The 15,484-nt window shown below is 49.3% G+C and overlaps 1 protein-coding gene across 1 annotated transcript in view; it reads left to right on the plus strand.

The window, feature by feature from the left end:
* Positions 1-15,484, plus strand: part of WHRN (whirlin) — a 103,172-nt gene that overhangs the window by 22,297 nt on the left and 65,391 nt on the right. Inside the window, 1 exon segment of the mRNA XM_050926458.1 lies at positions 5,874-6,089. Within this exon segment, the coding sequence (XP_050782415.1) occupies positions 5,874-6,089 (216 nt within the window).

A 15,484-nucleotide genomic window follows, 5' to 3' on the forward strand; every position in this document is an offset into this window, starting at 1 on the left:
GCACCTCCGTTTCCACTCCCTGCTACTTCCTGGGAGCCCTGGCCCAGCCGCCTGCTGCCAGGCAGGGCTCTGCATTCACTTTCCAAGCCTCCCAGAGTCTCTGCTGTTAGCTTCATACATAAAACATCTGGCCGTTAATTGAGATTCTGTTTCCCCGCACTACTGTCAGGGGAACACAGGGGGACCTTAAAAGTACCTTGTAAATCTCCGGCAGACTGTTTACCCAGCTTTCTGAGAGCAGCTTCCCTGGTGTTCCCACTCTGACAGGGAGCTCAGAAGGAAGGGAAAAGCCACCCCTCCGCTCATCTCCTCCCACCGGCATTGGTCATGCTTGTTCCTTCCCGGTTCTTCCCCCCCCCCCACGCCGTTTCTGGCATTTTAATCTCCTAAATGTGTTGCAAAGTCATGGCTGTACGGGCTCATGTCAGACCAGAGCCGGGCGTGGTGCAGCTGGGAACCTAAGCGAGGTCACGCCAATGGCTGGGCAAACTTTCTCAGGTGAGCTCAGGTTCTGTCTAGCCTCGCCGACGCCAGGCATGACCTGCCGCATGGCAAATCAGGGGTTATTTCCAGCTTAGCTTCCCCCGTTCCTTTGCACAGGTGATCAGGGGAAGCACTGGGGAAGGATTCAGCCCTGCACTAGCTTGCACTAATTCTGGGTGTGCAGCTTGGCCCTCAGTGCAGGTTAGGGTGCTGAGGAATCGTGCTCTATGAGATGGATGCTTAGGCGACAGATGGAGAAGAATGCACTGGGGAAGGGTAGGCTGCACAGCCTGGTTTACAATTCAGTGTGGACACACCCTGGCTGCCCCTACAGGTCTATCTACGGTCAGGGCCGGCACCAGTGAAGGAAGGAGGTGCTTGGGGCGGCCAATGGAAAGGGGCAGCATGTCCTCTTGTCCTGTCACCAGATTGCTGCTGAAGAATGAAGTGGCGTGATTGAGCTGCCACTGAAGTGCCGCTGATTGGCTTTATCTTTTTTGCTTTCCTGCTTGGGGCGGCAAAAAAGCTGGAGCTGGCCCTGTCTACACTGCACACTAAACCCATGCTGACTCAGGACCTGGATCCTAGGACCCTATTAGGGCAGTGGGTCAGAGCCCAAGTCCCACTGTGACTCCAGTCCAAGCTCTGTCATTTTTCAGTGTGGACTTCTCTCAAGCTGCAGGCCAGAGTCAGAAGGTCTGCGTAGTGCAGGGTGGACAGCACGGCTGTGTGAGACCCAGGTGTAATGACTGGAAGCCCAGATTTACAATGCAGTGTGGATGCTCGGGCAGAGTTGGAAACATGAGGTAGATCTAAATGGCAAAATAAACCCCGTGGCAAGTCTCAGAGCCAAGGTCCACCGACTCAGGCTCGGTGCTCGCACTAGAGAGCTAAAAAGAGTCATGTAGATGTTCTGGCTTGGTCTGGCGCTTGAGCTCTGAGGCCAAGGGAGGAGGGTGGGTTTCAGAGCCCAATCTCCAGCCGGAACCAGATGCCCTACATGGCTATTTATAGGGCCACAACACAAGCCCAAGTCTGTAGACGCTGGCTCTGAACAGGGGTGGCTTCAGCTTTTTTGCTGCCCCAAGTGGCAAAGAGGGGAAGAAGGGGTGGGGGAGCCAGCCATACAGCAGAGCTGGGAACAGAATGCAGGCCTCCTGACTCCCAACCTGGTGGCTTATCCACTAGACAAAACCACCTCTGCTTGTTTTCCTGCTCTTCTCCATTTATTTGTGATTACTTGGTATAGTCCTCTGCAAGGAAAAGACATTGCTGTCCCTGGCTTGTTGTCTCTGCTGAAATGAACAGAGTTCTGTAGAATATAGAAATGTAACAGGGTTCTAACGAAATTGCTCTAAAACCCTACAGCATTTGATAGAGAACACGACCCTTTCTGTAGGTTGTTTTGACACATGCTGTAGGACTGAATAGCAGGGCAATAATTCTTATGTTTTATAGATTGGTTAAAAAATAACTGACAAAGTCTCGTTTTCTGTTGCATTCTCTGTTTTAGGGCTGCTGTCTTAGCTTTTTTATACTGCTGCCCGTCACTGTGGGCTGAGTGCTGTGGGGTTTTCGCATGCGCTCCTTCACTTTGTGAGTCTTTGCGGCATGTTTTCAGGGCCTCCATCACCCACCTGGGGCTTGCTGGTTTCAGAGCTTTCTTACTGGCTAGTAGAGGAGGAAAGTGGCATCTCGAACCTGGGCTCTGAGACCCTTCCCCTTCACTGGGTTTCAGAGCCCAGGCCCCTCCCCAAGCAGGGGCGGCCACACAGCTATTTTTAGCCCAGTTGACTTGGTGACTTGCTGCGGCTGAGGGGTTGTTTTGTTCGGGGGTTTTTCCAGTGTTGGTCTTCAGACTTGGATGTTGGCCTATACTGAACAGATCAACTAGTTCACGAGCCATATTAATTAGCTGATGCATGAACAAGGCTATATAGGTGCCGGCTATTATTTTTGATTATGTTCCTTGCTCAGGACAGGGCTGCCTTGGGATTTGCTTCATTTTAGCTCTGAGGAAGCCCTCACTGCTAAGGCAAAGCCAGTGTGGATTCACGTTTGGAGCCTTCGCTCTCTCAATAGGTACCTGTTGGGATGGAGATAGTGGTGCAGACTGCCGGGTTCAGACGTCACTGCAATTAATCCAAGGCCATGGATTGTTTTTAAAGACCTCCTGTCACAGGGTAGCTCCCTATTGGGTGCTGAGAAGTGGGTGGGTGCAAGCCAGCCCACAGCTAAAAGCCCCTCCCCATCACAGGGTAGCTGGTCTCTGTGGCTAGACTGAGCCCAGTGCCCCAGGCTGGAGCAGATGAGCCTAATCAGCTAATTAAAGATGGCTGTGCTACACCTAGGTCTGTACAGGGCCACTAGGAGACAGCTGAGAGGAGGGTCGAGATAAACTAAGCCCTGGGTAGCAAAGGCTAACTGCCCTGGGGAGGGCTTAGAGAAGCTGCCCCAAGGAGGGAGCAGAGCTGGCTAAGGTGAGGAAGCTGCCAGCAGCTGGTGTGTCAGAGACCCCTGGGAGGAATGGCCCTGAAGTCTGGGGACCAGGTACTGACTTAAGGCTGCTCTCTGGTTGGTTGTTTAACCTTTGCTGTAAAGGAACAAATCTCCATGACTGGGTGTGGCAGCACATGTTTGGAGCTGGGTTGCAGTGGTGGCCAATCTCGGTGACACCTCCCTTCCGCTCCCAGAGTGGGCTGGAGGTAACTTCCAGCCAAATGGCTACCCATGGCGAAGCGCGGAATGGGTGGTGTGCTGGATCCAGGGCTTGGGGATCTGCTTGCAGGGAGAGTGGCGGAACTGCCCCACCAGAACAGTGTGGGGGTCTAGCTAATCCCATTTCCTGGATCTGAGAGCAGCCAATACCAGCACCTCTTGGCAAGTTCCCCCACACACCCTAGGCATGGTGCTGTAGTTCAGTTCAACAGGAGATCTGGCCCCCAGAGCTGGCTGGAAGAACCAGGAGGAGGGTGGGGGCTAGCATTCCAGTCACAGAAACATTCTCCAGGGGGAAGTGATCTATTTTTTTTTCTACCCCTACAATATGCCCTCTGTACCTGGAGAGTGTATGAGGTGGGGCAGCCTGGGCCCCCTTCTCTTCTAGTCTAACTCCCTTAACACCTGGCGGTGGGGACCTGGAGCCGGGCTGGGCAGGGAAGGGGCAGCCAGGTAGATCTGTGTCATTTTGGGCTGGTGAAAGGGCTGTCTCCCCAAGGGAGAGGCTGAGTCTGCTGCCAGATATACATACAACAGCAGCGGGAGCTGGGCAGGCAGCTGCTCTGAGTGGCCAGGGCTGGGGAGTGGTGATACCTTGCAGCCACAGTTGCCCTGACTGGTCCACTTCCTCAGTCTGCTGTGCATCTCTGGGGCCAAAGTGAATGCCTGCCCCACCAGTTGCCCCAGCCCTGCTGCTGCCACAGCCACTGCCCAAGCCCCTTCTCCACCCGGGGTTTTTGGCACACACTCCCTGCCCCCCATTCAAGGTGAGCATCTGCTGTCTCTGCCCCACAGGCATATGTATATTAAACTGTCAAAGCAGCCTCCGGCCGCTTGCAAATGCTAAGCTGCCTCGATATTACGTAGGATGACTAGATGTCCTGATTTTATAGGGATAGTCCTAGTATTTGGGGCTTTTGTCTTATATAGGCGCCTCCAACTCGCTCTGTCCTGATTTTTCACACTTGCTGTCTGGTCACCCTAATGTTACTGAGCCCTGTGAGCAGCTGGTCGAGCTCCCCTAATGTTAATTACGTGAAATTTAACTACAGAACAGCTATCCCCTCTTTGCACTACTAGCCAGAGGGGCAACCGGCAAACGGACCCCGCTGGATCTCCTGGTCCCCTCAGGGTGGGGTGGAGGTTTTTTAACTATTTGTGATTGAGAGGTGTATGGTAAGAAACAGCATTCAAGACTGAGATTCTCTTTCATGGGCCTGCTCCAAAGCTCAGTGAAGTCAAAGGGAATCTTTCCAATTGTCTTCAATGGCCTGGGTAGAGGCACGGCAGGTTTCCACAAACACCAGTCCCTGTCAATGATGTAGCCCTGGCCTGCTTTCCTAAGGCGGAGAAATGACTCCGTCTCCAGACCTGGGTCAGTCCTAGGCTGCTACTGAGCAGCAGAGATCCCGTGTCCTGGACAACTGCAGGAGTCTTGCTGTTGGGATGTGGTGAGGATGGAGTGGGGAATCTGGGGTGAGCAGGCCTGGGGAATTGTCAGACCCATGATCCCTCTCTCCTGGGAGCCTGGCTCTGTCAAAGACCAGAACCAACTGCTTCAGAGGAAGGTGCAAGAAAAGAAAACCCTTAGTGCATAGGTATGGAATAACCTGCCTATCAGAGAAACTGCTTCCTAACCCTGTGGTGTAGGGGTTGGATTATGCCCGGGGACACGGAGATGTATATATCTTCTAAAGCATTTGCACCCTGCCTAATAAAAAGACCAGGAGTACTTGTGGCACCTTAGAGACTAACTTTTATTTGAGCATAAGCTTTCGTGGGCTACAGCCCACTTCTTCGGATGCATGGAATGGAACATATATTGTGGAGATATATATACACATACAGAGAGCATGAAAAGGTGGGAGTTGTCTTTTACCAACTCTGAGAGGCCAATATACAACTCCCACCTTTTCATGCTCTCTGTATGTGTATATATATCTCCTCAATATATGTTCCATTCCATGCATCCGAAGAAGTGGGCTGTAGCCCACGAAAGCTTATGCTCAAATAAAAGTTAGTCTCTAAGGTGCCACAAGTACTCCTGTTCTTTTTGCAGATACAGACTAACACTGCTGCTACTCTGAACCCTGCCTAATGTAACTCTGGGTAACAGTGTGGCTGCTCTGCAAATATGGCAAGAGCATACAGTAGATCTGGATCCAGATATTGCGGAGGAAGGATGGTCCAGTGGTTAGGGCACTTGCCTGCAACTCAGGAGACCCCTCTGGTACCCACAGTTATGTTATACAGCATCCTGCCCATGTGAGATCATTCTCAATCCTCTGGTTCTTTGCATAAGAATTAAGGTTGTTAACTTCAGTGTCCTATCCTCATTCCAACATGTTTCCCTCTGACCCTGCTTCAGTTTCAAGTTATGTGCACATCTTTGCTGCTTGTCCTATCGGGACAATGTGGGCTGTTAAACACCTGTTGTGATCTACCCCAGAAGTGGCTGCATTTCAGCAGAGGGTTCAGAGATCCCGAGTCCTGTAAAAGTTTCATGGATTTGTGAGGCTTGCTCCATCCATATTTGTAAAGTGCTTGGAGATCACCCTATGAACGGTTCCATAGCAAAGCAAAGCTTTGGCATTATCGAAATTCCATTTGGATTAATTTATTTCCCTTGTGCTCTGTAATTAATTCCTTTTTTCTCCTGGACTGTCTCACAGGCTCTGAAAGGCTCCAAGAAGCTGAACCTGTCGGTGCATTCAGTTGGGCGGATCCCTGGGGGCTATGTCACCAACCACATTTACACTTGGGTGGATCCCCAGGGGCGGAGTGCGTCCCCACCCATGGGCCTGCCCCAGCACCAGAGCAGCTCCCTGCGGAAGGACAGCGAGAAGAGGAGTCACCTGCAGCTTCTGCAAGAGGGGGATGAGAAAAAGGTGAGCAAGAAGGAGAAATTCAAGCCCTGGGACCTCATCTCCTCTTGCCATAGAAGTTCAAGCCACCCCCACTCTGTCATTCCATCTTCCATCAGTTCTTACCAGAACAAGGGCTGGCCCTCTGCTTCTCTAGGTCCTGTGCCATTGCCCTGCACCGTGCATAGTGCAGAATGCTTCCAAAGTGTTTTGCATTCACTTTGCAGTGATGCAAATGACTACAGAAGTGAGCAGGGCAATGGAGAAGAAGACCTCCAAATCTCTGATCCATTCCCCAAATTCACAGCTTTGTTCCCTTGACTCTCCATGCGATGCCCAGAAAACACTCCTCTGATTTTTTTTGTCTAGATTTTTAGCTTCAACTTCTCGGTCCCTGTAATGGCAGAATCATGCAGAACTGAATGGGAATGAAGCCAGTGAGGCCCTGATAAAATATAACTGAGTTCAATAGAACTGAATAGAAAATGAGGCCCTTCTTATAGGCTTTTAGAATCAAAGTTTGTTTTGAACATCAAAGAGCCAACACCTTTCCTGAACTGAGACGGAAACAAGGCTCTTTCAGATGCAAATAGGACTATCAGTGGCACTTGCAGCTGGGAAGCCGATGATCAGACCAGAACCTGTTTCTGTGATGTTTCCCAGGCTGACCATTAACTTTGATGTCAATAACAAATCTGATTAATATGAGAAAATCCACACGGGCCTCTCTGGTGGTGTTTTGGGGCCTGGTTCTTCTGGTGGTTGTATAGCAAAAGGACTTATTGCTGCTTTCCCTCCATCTCAGATCAGTCTTGTTTTCTCTCACCATTTAATTTTGGGCCAAATGCTGAAACCTTGGTGGGGTGGGGGGGCTTCAGTGGGAGTCTTGCCTGCATAAAGGCTGGAAAAAGCCTGAGTTAGAACATCAGGATTTATCTTTCCCAATACAGTGCCTCTCATCTGCATTTCTTCTCTGTCGGGGGATCTGGGTTTAGGACTCTGTGGAGAGAGGCAGGGTTATTTGGCTGACTCACATGACAGCCAGATATGGGGAGGCTCATTAGCGCCTATCTAGGGTCATGGCTCTTAGAGGGGCTTGGAGATAAACATAGAAGGTCTAGGAATAAGCCAAGCAAAGACTTTGTAATTTATACTTAACCATAATTCCCAAGAAGGAGTGAATTTTGGGCACAACTTCTTATGCATGCATGTGAGTTGAGAGAGCAGGGGAGAAGGGGAAATATTTATTCCAAATGTCCTTTCCTCTCTCATACCTTCATATTTTTCCTCTTTCTCTCTCTTAATCCTCTTTCTTCTTCTTCGTCTCATCCTTTTTGCTCCTCCACTTCTCTTCCTCTTATCCATCTCCCAGACAGTCCTCAAAATGGAAAGCTTAGGAGTCAGGACTTGGTGGGGGAAAGTGTATTGACCCAGCTTGGCTTTGCCTTAATTTTCTCTCTTGACACCAGAAAAAACAATGTATTTAGTGGCTGAGATTTGAAATAATGCTTTGTGCTTCCATAGCTCCTTACAGAGAAAGGTCTCAAAGCGCTTTACAAGCCAGAAACCTCACAGCTCCCCGCTGCAGTAGGTATTCGATCCACTTTGCCAATGGGGAAACAGAGGCACAGTGAGATGGAGTGGCTTGCTCAAGGACTCGCAGCAGGACAGGAACTCGTCCAACTACTGTTGACTTTAATGGCAGTTGGAGCAGGCCCCTAGCGAAGCTTGGAACAGAGACAGGCATGCTGGGTCCCAGTCTTCTGCCCTAATCACTGAACAGCACTCCCTCTTGAAATGAGAAATGTTGTAAAGGAAGCCAATGTTGGATGCATTTGTGCAGAACTGCCTGGTCTCAGGGGAGTCAGATATTTCCTCTCCATCCTTCTAATTCTCTGGAGACATGTAAGCCATGTCCCCTTCTAGAGCAGTGGTCTCCAAAGTGGGGTGCGCACACCCCAGGGGATGCACAAGAGGATCCTTCGGGGTGTGCAGCAGGAGGAGTGCCGCCAGAGCAGTGCCACTTCGGCAGTTTGGGCGGGAGTCCAAGCTCCTTTTTTTTTGCTTCGGGTGGCAAAAATGGCGGAGCCGGCCCTGTGGCGCAGCAGGGGGGACGTGCTCAATGTTTGTATTGATAGGGGTGCACGATCAAAAAAGTTTGAAGACCACTGCTCTAGAGAGTTAGGCCAACTATGGATGGATGAACCTGCTGTAGCCTGGGCTAAGAAGTAGCTGTCTTAGCTCAGGCAGTAGAGGCTTGTGCATTAAGATCCAGAGGTCCCAGCTTTGATCCCCATTAGCACCAACCCACCCAGGGGCATCGGCGTTACCCATGGAAGAAAGCTGGTGAAGCATTGCTATCTTCAGTTTGCTAGGACTGTGGTGCTCGGACACGACAATGATATTGAGGGACATACGTGGCTGGACAGACACAAATGAATATCTTTCTATTAGACAGAACTGCCTATCCATCTACTGTATCTATCAATGTCAGTGCATGGGGGACCCATTCACTCTGTGACCCGTGGAAGCAGCTTTAGGGTTGCTCCACAAATGCAATGTCCACATTGCAAATAAAACCCACGGAGCTTTGTCTCCTAGCCTGGGTCAACTGTCTGGGGCTGTAAAAAGATCAGTGCAGATGTTCCAGAGCCTGGGCTGCAGCTGGAGTGAGAACCCAGTGAGTGGGGGAAGGTCTCAGCAACCAGGCCCCAGCCCAAAGGGGAACATCTACAGGGCTATTTTCAGTCCCTCAAGCCTGAGGCAATTGAACCAGGCTCTGAAACTCGGTGCAGGCTGGGCCTGAACGTGCCTCTAACCACTCAGGCTGAGGCTTCTACTCAATTTGTTTAACAATTCCCAGCTCCTTGACTGCTAACCCAAGAGGCTATTAGCATGGCCTGATGTGAGGAGAGGCAACTGTGAGCTAACACCTCTCCTGGTGGTTGAGTAGAAAAATCTGTGAAGGGACGAGATGTTTTGCTTCACTGGTGAAATATTCAGGCTGGCTCCAGGGGAGAAGGGAACCATTATTTTCATATAAGAGGAAGGGAAGGGGAGGGGGAGGAATAGCTCAGTGGTTTGAGCATTGGCCTGCTAAACCCAGGCCAATCCTTGAGGGGGGAACTTGGGCAAAAATCCATCTGGGGATTGGTCCTGCTTTGAGCAGGGGGTTGGACTAGATGATCTCCTCAGGTCACTTCCAGCCCTGATATTCTATTTTAAAAAAACAAACCAGCCATTATGGAGGGAAATTGGTTCAGTCAGGTCCCTCCTCCCCAGTTTGTCACCTTCCTGTGGATCCAGAGGGAGTGGCAGGGGCTCTTTGAAGCTGGAGCTTGGAAGTGTTTCTCATGCATGTCACTCTCCTCTTGCCTTTCATTTCCCTTTTCTTCTTTTTGTGCGAACGCAAAATGCTCAGAAGGCCAGATCCCTCCATGCCTGCTGTCTCTGAGCCTGGCCCGCAGCTGTGCGAGGCTACAGGCTAAAAGTGCCAAAGGAAGGAGGTGGGTTCCTGTTGGCTGGGGCTCCTTTTCCCCCAAAGCTCTCCCAATTTTCAGCACCTGCCTCACAAGCCAACCCTTAAGTGCTCTTTAGCAGCAATATGCAGAGTATGGTACGTCTGTTACTCTGTCCTCTGAGTGATGCAGAAAAATCTGCTCCTGAAGCCTCACCAGTATGTGGAGTGGAAGAAAGCCATAGGCCACTGCACACTTTATTTTATTCAGTGCTGCCCGGCAGGCTGATTACTGAGAGGCGCCTCGCTCTGCCGGCTAATGACTGAAGACAGCATTATAAGGATCAATAGCCATGGCTAGGAGTGAAGAGGCGTGCTACCTTACAAGAGAATGTGGGGAGGCTGTTCTGGAGATATTTGTCCAACGGTGCACTTAAGGGGTGAATTATCCAAGTTGTTTTGCCCTGGTCTAGCATGCACCACAGAGCACTCAAAACATGCCCCAGACCACAGGACCTGATCCCAAAAGGTACTAAGCACCCATAACTCCCATCAATTTCAACAGGAGACACTGGATTTCAGCCACTTCCTTCGGGATCAGACCCTAATCCAGCCTGTGCCTCTGTTTTGCATACTGCCATTATGAATGCAGATATCCTGCTTAGAAAGGTCATGGAAATGCACCATGTCCCTGGATAGCTCAGCTCTGCCAGGCAGGAGTGACAGAAGCCCAGGGTGCTGTCTGATGTCTCGCCAGCTTTAAAGTCCTTGGAAAGGGTTGGTGATCTCCCCCCAGCTTCCATTTCTAATTAGCCTGGATGTCTGGGAATAAATACTCAGATATCTTGAATGAGTGGCATTTGAAAGAGAAGAACAGTTCAGAGATCTGAATTCAGCCCCGGAGCTGGGGACAGATGCCACGCAAAACGGAAGGTTAACCAGAGAGGGAGGGGGTGTAGCTAAATATAGCAGTGATGCTCCTGTAGCTTTCTGTTGTTGCAAGGTTAAACTTGAGGTCCAAGCAGGCATCACACACCTGTCAGGGTAGAAATGTTCCCAGCCAGCTTTCTTCCCTGGCACTACTGTTCTGTGTGCCTGGCAGGAAGGTGTCTGTAGCATTGTTTAACAAGCTCATTTACTGTAGGTGAGAGCATTCCATTTCAAGCCTTTCTTGTAATGAAACGGCTGCTATTGGGGGGAGGGGAGAGCAGTGTAACCAATCTGGGGAGAGGCAGGAGTGTGAGAGGGGGTGATGGAGTCAAAGGTATGGAGAAGGATGGTTTTGTGGGTGCGTGTGCCCACATTTGTGCAAATTATATTGCAGTCAGACAGGCAAGAAACTGAACTTTAGCTGAGCTGTGTGAGAAGTGGAACATCTGCCTTCAACTTCCCCAAAAGAAAATATAAGTGATGGTTCTGGACAAAAAAACAAAAGGAAGAAAGACCAAGTGGACACATTTATGAAGGATGCAGTGGGCAGGTTGCTAGTATGTACCTGACAGCAGGAATATTACGAGGGTCTGTTTAATGATGAGAACCATTCATATGCTGCACTGCCATTGTGTGAACCAGCAATCCTGGCTTTTCATGACCGCTAGGAGGCAGAGGTCAAGGCTGCATTGCTGAAGATGGCACTTGGAAAAGCAGCAAGTCCAAACAAAGTCACAACAGAAACTATCAAAGCCTTGAAAGAGTTTGGTATATGCTGGCTCATGTGAATCCCATGCATAGTCTGAAAAGAGAAGAAAATCCCAAGAGAATGGAGGAAGTCCATACTGGTACCAACAGACATACAAAAAGGTGGTATATACAACCGTTCAAGGTATCGAGGAATTAAGTTGCTGTCCTACTACATGAAACAGAGAATCATAGTTGCGTTGCCAAACAGCAGAGCCCATTTTAGGAAGGAGTAGTTTGGCTTTAGGAAAGGAAAAGGGACACTAGATGGTACATTCATTGCTAGATAGTTGATGGCAAACTGGAGGAGAAAACTCAGCACAGTTGCTTTTTCCTGAATGCAGCAAAAGCCTTAGACAAAGTACATCAGTGACTGCTAGTGCCTCTGCTATGATTCTGTGGGGCCCTGGAGGACCTTGTCCAGATAGTGATTGATTTGTAGGGTGGTTCCATGGCAAAGGTGCTGATGCCCTTCGGTGTAACAGAGGGTTTTGTGGTGAAGGTTGGTCTCCACCAGGGATCAGCACTTAGTCCATTACTGTTCAGAATTGTGATGGACTTCATAAGTAAGCAAATACAAACAGAAAATGGTATGACGTTGATCTATGCAGACAATATTGCGCTGACCACTGATAGCGAGGGAGAATCGGTCCAGGCAATTGATATCTGGAACAGGGAACTAAAAACGAAGGCCTCAAAAGGAGTAAAGAAAAGACTGAAGTCATATGTGTGACTTGTGCAAAACCAAGACAGATGAATATCAGCATTGAAGGCTGGCACCTAAATCAGGTCTCTTTGTTTCAGTACCTTTGAGCTGGTTAGCAGCAAATGGAGATGTTATCAGAGAACTGCAAGCAAGGCTGCTGAGTGTGGGGGAAGTCTTTGTCAAGATAAGTTGAGTGATTTATTATAAGCAGATGCCCAGACTTCTTAAGGGGCACTGGACAAAACCATGGCAAGACCAGCGCTTCTGTACAGATCAAAAGACTTGAGTGACCAAAGAAGCACTTGAGAAGACCTGAAGTCATTGAAATGAGACGTTGGAGGGCAGTGAGAGGGGTGACTTCACTGGACTATACATGGTATAATGTCACCAGGACTGAGATCAAGGTGTGCAGGAGAGAGAAGCTGCAAGAGAGGAAGTTGAGGTGGTCTGGGGCACATATGAAGGATGGAAGAAGGACATCCTGTTAAGGAAGCAATTGAGACTAGAGTTTGTGGACAAAGAACAAGAAAGCGGTGGATAGATGGAACGATGGAGTGGATATGCAAAGAATGCTGGACTGGGAAGCCTGGAAAAGAATGGGCTAGAGACCTGACCTCAGTTAGCTGGAGAAAAGGGGAAAAAGCTGTAAGCCTTGATATGCCCCATAGGCCAGATCTTCTAAAGAGCTCAACCTATCAGGTGCACGTGGGATGCTGAACTCTGCTGAAGATCCGGACCCAGGTCCTTCTGGCAATGGCCTCTTTGGCAAGGGCTGCTTTGGCTGCACTCAGTCATGGTTTTCTCAGGGCTGTTTTGTCCCTTTTGCTGGTACAGGGATCTGGATTCCTGTTTTCTAACTCCCAGATCATACGCATCAGCTTGAGCAGATGGCTAAACTTTCCCAGCAAGGTCTTGCCTTAGCAGAAGTCACCCTGACCACGTGCTTTCAGCATCTCACGTGGCAAGAAATCGTGGACCTAGCAGTTTAAACAAAGCTCTACCCCAATGGTCAAGCTGTCCTGCAGTGGCTCAAGAGCATGAGTACCAACCTCAGAGCAGACTGTGAGAAGCAGGGCACAAACTCCAAACTGGTTGAGAGTTCTGTTCTTAGATTTCACCAACTAAGTATTCAGTGTGAACTTCTTAGGCACTATAAGATGGAGTCAGACCATCTCCTTGGGTACTCCAATCTCTCTTGTCACTGTGGGAAGCTTGCCTTTGTGATAGCTGGACCCCTAACACAAAAAATCAGAATACTATTCAAGTTACTCCCAGTCCAAAAGACCAGTCACTTACCCCAAATGAATTGCACCGCAGATCTCACACCAACCACAGTGTTTGTAGTTTATTATAGGAGTGGCTGGCTATCTAAAGATTTTATTAACTAGGAAATCAGTTATTTACAAGGTTAAAGCAGGTAAACACACACAGAGATGAGTTAGTCTTAAGTTTCAAAAGGTAATAGAAGTTTCTATAATAAGCAAGCTCTGCACAGGGGATCTTTTGTTATGCTTAGTCATCCTTCAGAGTCCTTGCAGCATGAAAGATACAGTTCCGTCCTGTTCAGGCTTTTTATTACTTCGTGCTTCTGCTTTGAGCTGCAAATTCAGCTGTTGGGTGGTGGAGGGGGTTTGGGTTTCCAATGAGAAATCAAAAGTTTGAGAGGAAAGCAGGTATTTTCCACAAAAAATCATTCCCCTCATTTTTTTTTTCAAGCCCCAATAATCATGTCCAAAACACAAATGCTTACAATAATGTCATTACTAGAGGCAATCAAGTGTGCAGAATTTTAGATCAATTTTTTATTTTTTTTTCAGTTCTTTCTTTCACCTGTTTTTCTCAATCTGAATTTTGCCCGTCCAAATGTAAGGGGCATTTGATTAGATACAAAGTGGATGGGCCCGATCCTCTGCTCCCGTATGCTGGTGTAAATCAGTAATCTTGGTAAAGTCAGTGGAGTAATTCTGGTATAAATGAGAGGAGATTGGGACTTTGTGTCTTTTTAAAATTTATTTTTATTGTATTCTAGCAGTAATGTCATCAAGATAACATCAGCGATATGAAACTTTTAAAAATTGGAACACGGTCACATGTAGAATTGATCTAGTATAGAATAAGTCCTGCCTGCAAATGCTTTTCTAGAAGATATTAAATCCATCTCCAGGTAACTGCATAAACCAAACAACAAAAATCTCACCAGTATTGACTTAAGACTAATTCCTTATTGGAGATGCTGTGATGGCGTTTTCATTGTCTCTGTCCTTGCCAGGGAGAAGAGGAAAGTTGCAGTGTTAACTAGGGATTTGATCCTGCAAACGCCTAGGGCTTGTCTAAACATACAGTGCTGCAGCATGTCTGGTGAAGATGCCCTATAGCAGGGGTGGGCAAACTACGACCCGCGGGCCGAATCAAGCCAGCCTGCAAGCTCCTGCTGGAGAGTGGAGTCTGGGGCTCAGCCCCGCTTCTGCGCTCCAGGTGGGGTTCCGGATCAGGGGCTGCACCACGCAGCTCCTAGAAGCAGCCACATGGCTCTGCTCCGAAGGTCAGGGGCCACTTCACCTGTAGGAGCCGGAGAAGGGACGTGCCACTGCTTCTGGGAGCCGCTTGAGGGAAGCGCCACTCGGAGCCTGCACTCCTGAGCCTCTTCCCTATGCTTCAGCCGTGATTTCCCCTCCCACTCTCCAAATCCCTCAATCTCAGCCCAGAGCAGCCTCCTGCACCCCAAACCTCTCATCCTCAGCCCCACTCCAGAGCCTGTACCCCCTCCCGCACCCCAGCCCCAATTTTGTGAACATTCATGGCCTGCCATGCGATTTCTATTCCCCTATAGGGCCCTCAGGCCACAAAGTTTGCCCGCTCCTGCCCTATGCTGATTGGAGAGAGCTCTCCCAGCGACATAATAAACCCCCCTCCATGAGAGGCGGTAGCCATGTCGGCAGGAGAAGCTCCCCTGGCCTCATGGCGCAGTCCGCACTGGTGCTTATGCCGATGTAGCACATGTCGCTTGGGGGTGGCTTATTCACACCCCTGGGTGACGCATTGTCCCACCATAAGCTGTCGTGTAGACCTAGCCTTAGACATACTTAATTTTACACATGGGAGTGGCCCCCCTGAACTCAACTGGGGCTTCTCATGCAGGTAACGTTAAGGACATGTGAGGAGCCTACATCTGTATATACTGTTGCAACGATGATAGTACAATTCAAAATGATTCTGTGTCCCTGTAATATCGAGCCCATAATGTAGTTTGTCACTCAGAGCAATAGCCCCCGGAGCTGGGGGCCCACCTCGGTAAAGGCCAGACCATTTTGCTGGGCCAAATGTTGCAACCTTATGCGCCTGGTCACAACGCCACTTTCCCAGATTTGGAGGGGGTGGTGTTGGGGCTTATCAGCTTGGGGTGTTCAGGCTGCTAATGGCAGGGGGCACCGGAAAGGGGAAGAGGAGGGTCAGGCAGAGGTAAATCTATGCCCCCCATGCTAAATGGCAGCTGTGTAGGCCCTGAAATTATAGTTAGCAGCAGAGCTGGCTAAAAAAGGGTAGGGGCAGAGGGGAGGATATAGCATAAATTTCATCAAA

This window comes from Gopherus flavomarginatus, chromosome 17, assembly GCF_025201925.1.
Source record: "Gopherus flavomarginatus isolate rGopFla2 chromosome 17, rGopFla2.mat.asm, whole genome shotgun sequence".
In the NCBI taxonomy this organism is placed as follows: domain Eukaryota; kingdom Metazoa; phylum Chordata; order Testudines; family Testudinidae; genus Gopherus; species Gopherus flavomarginatus.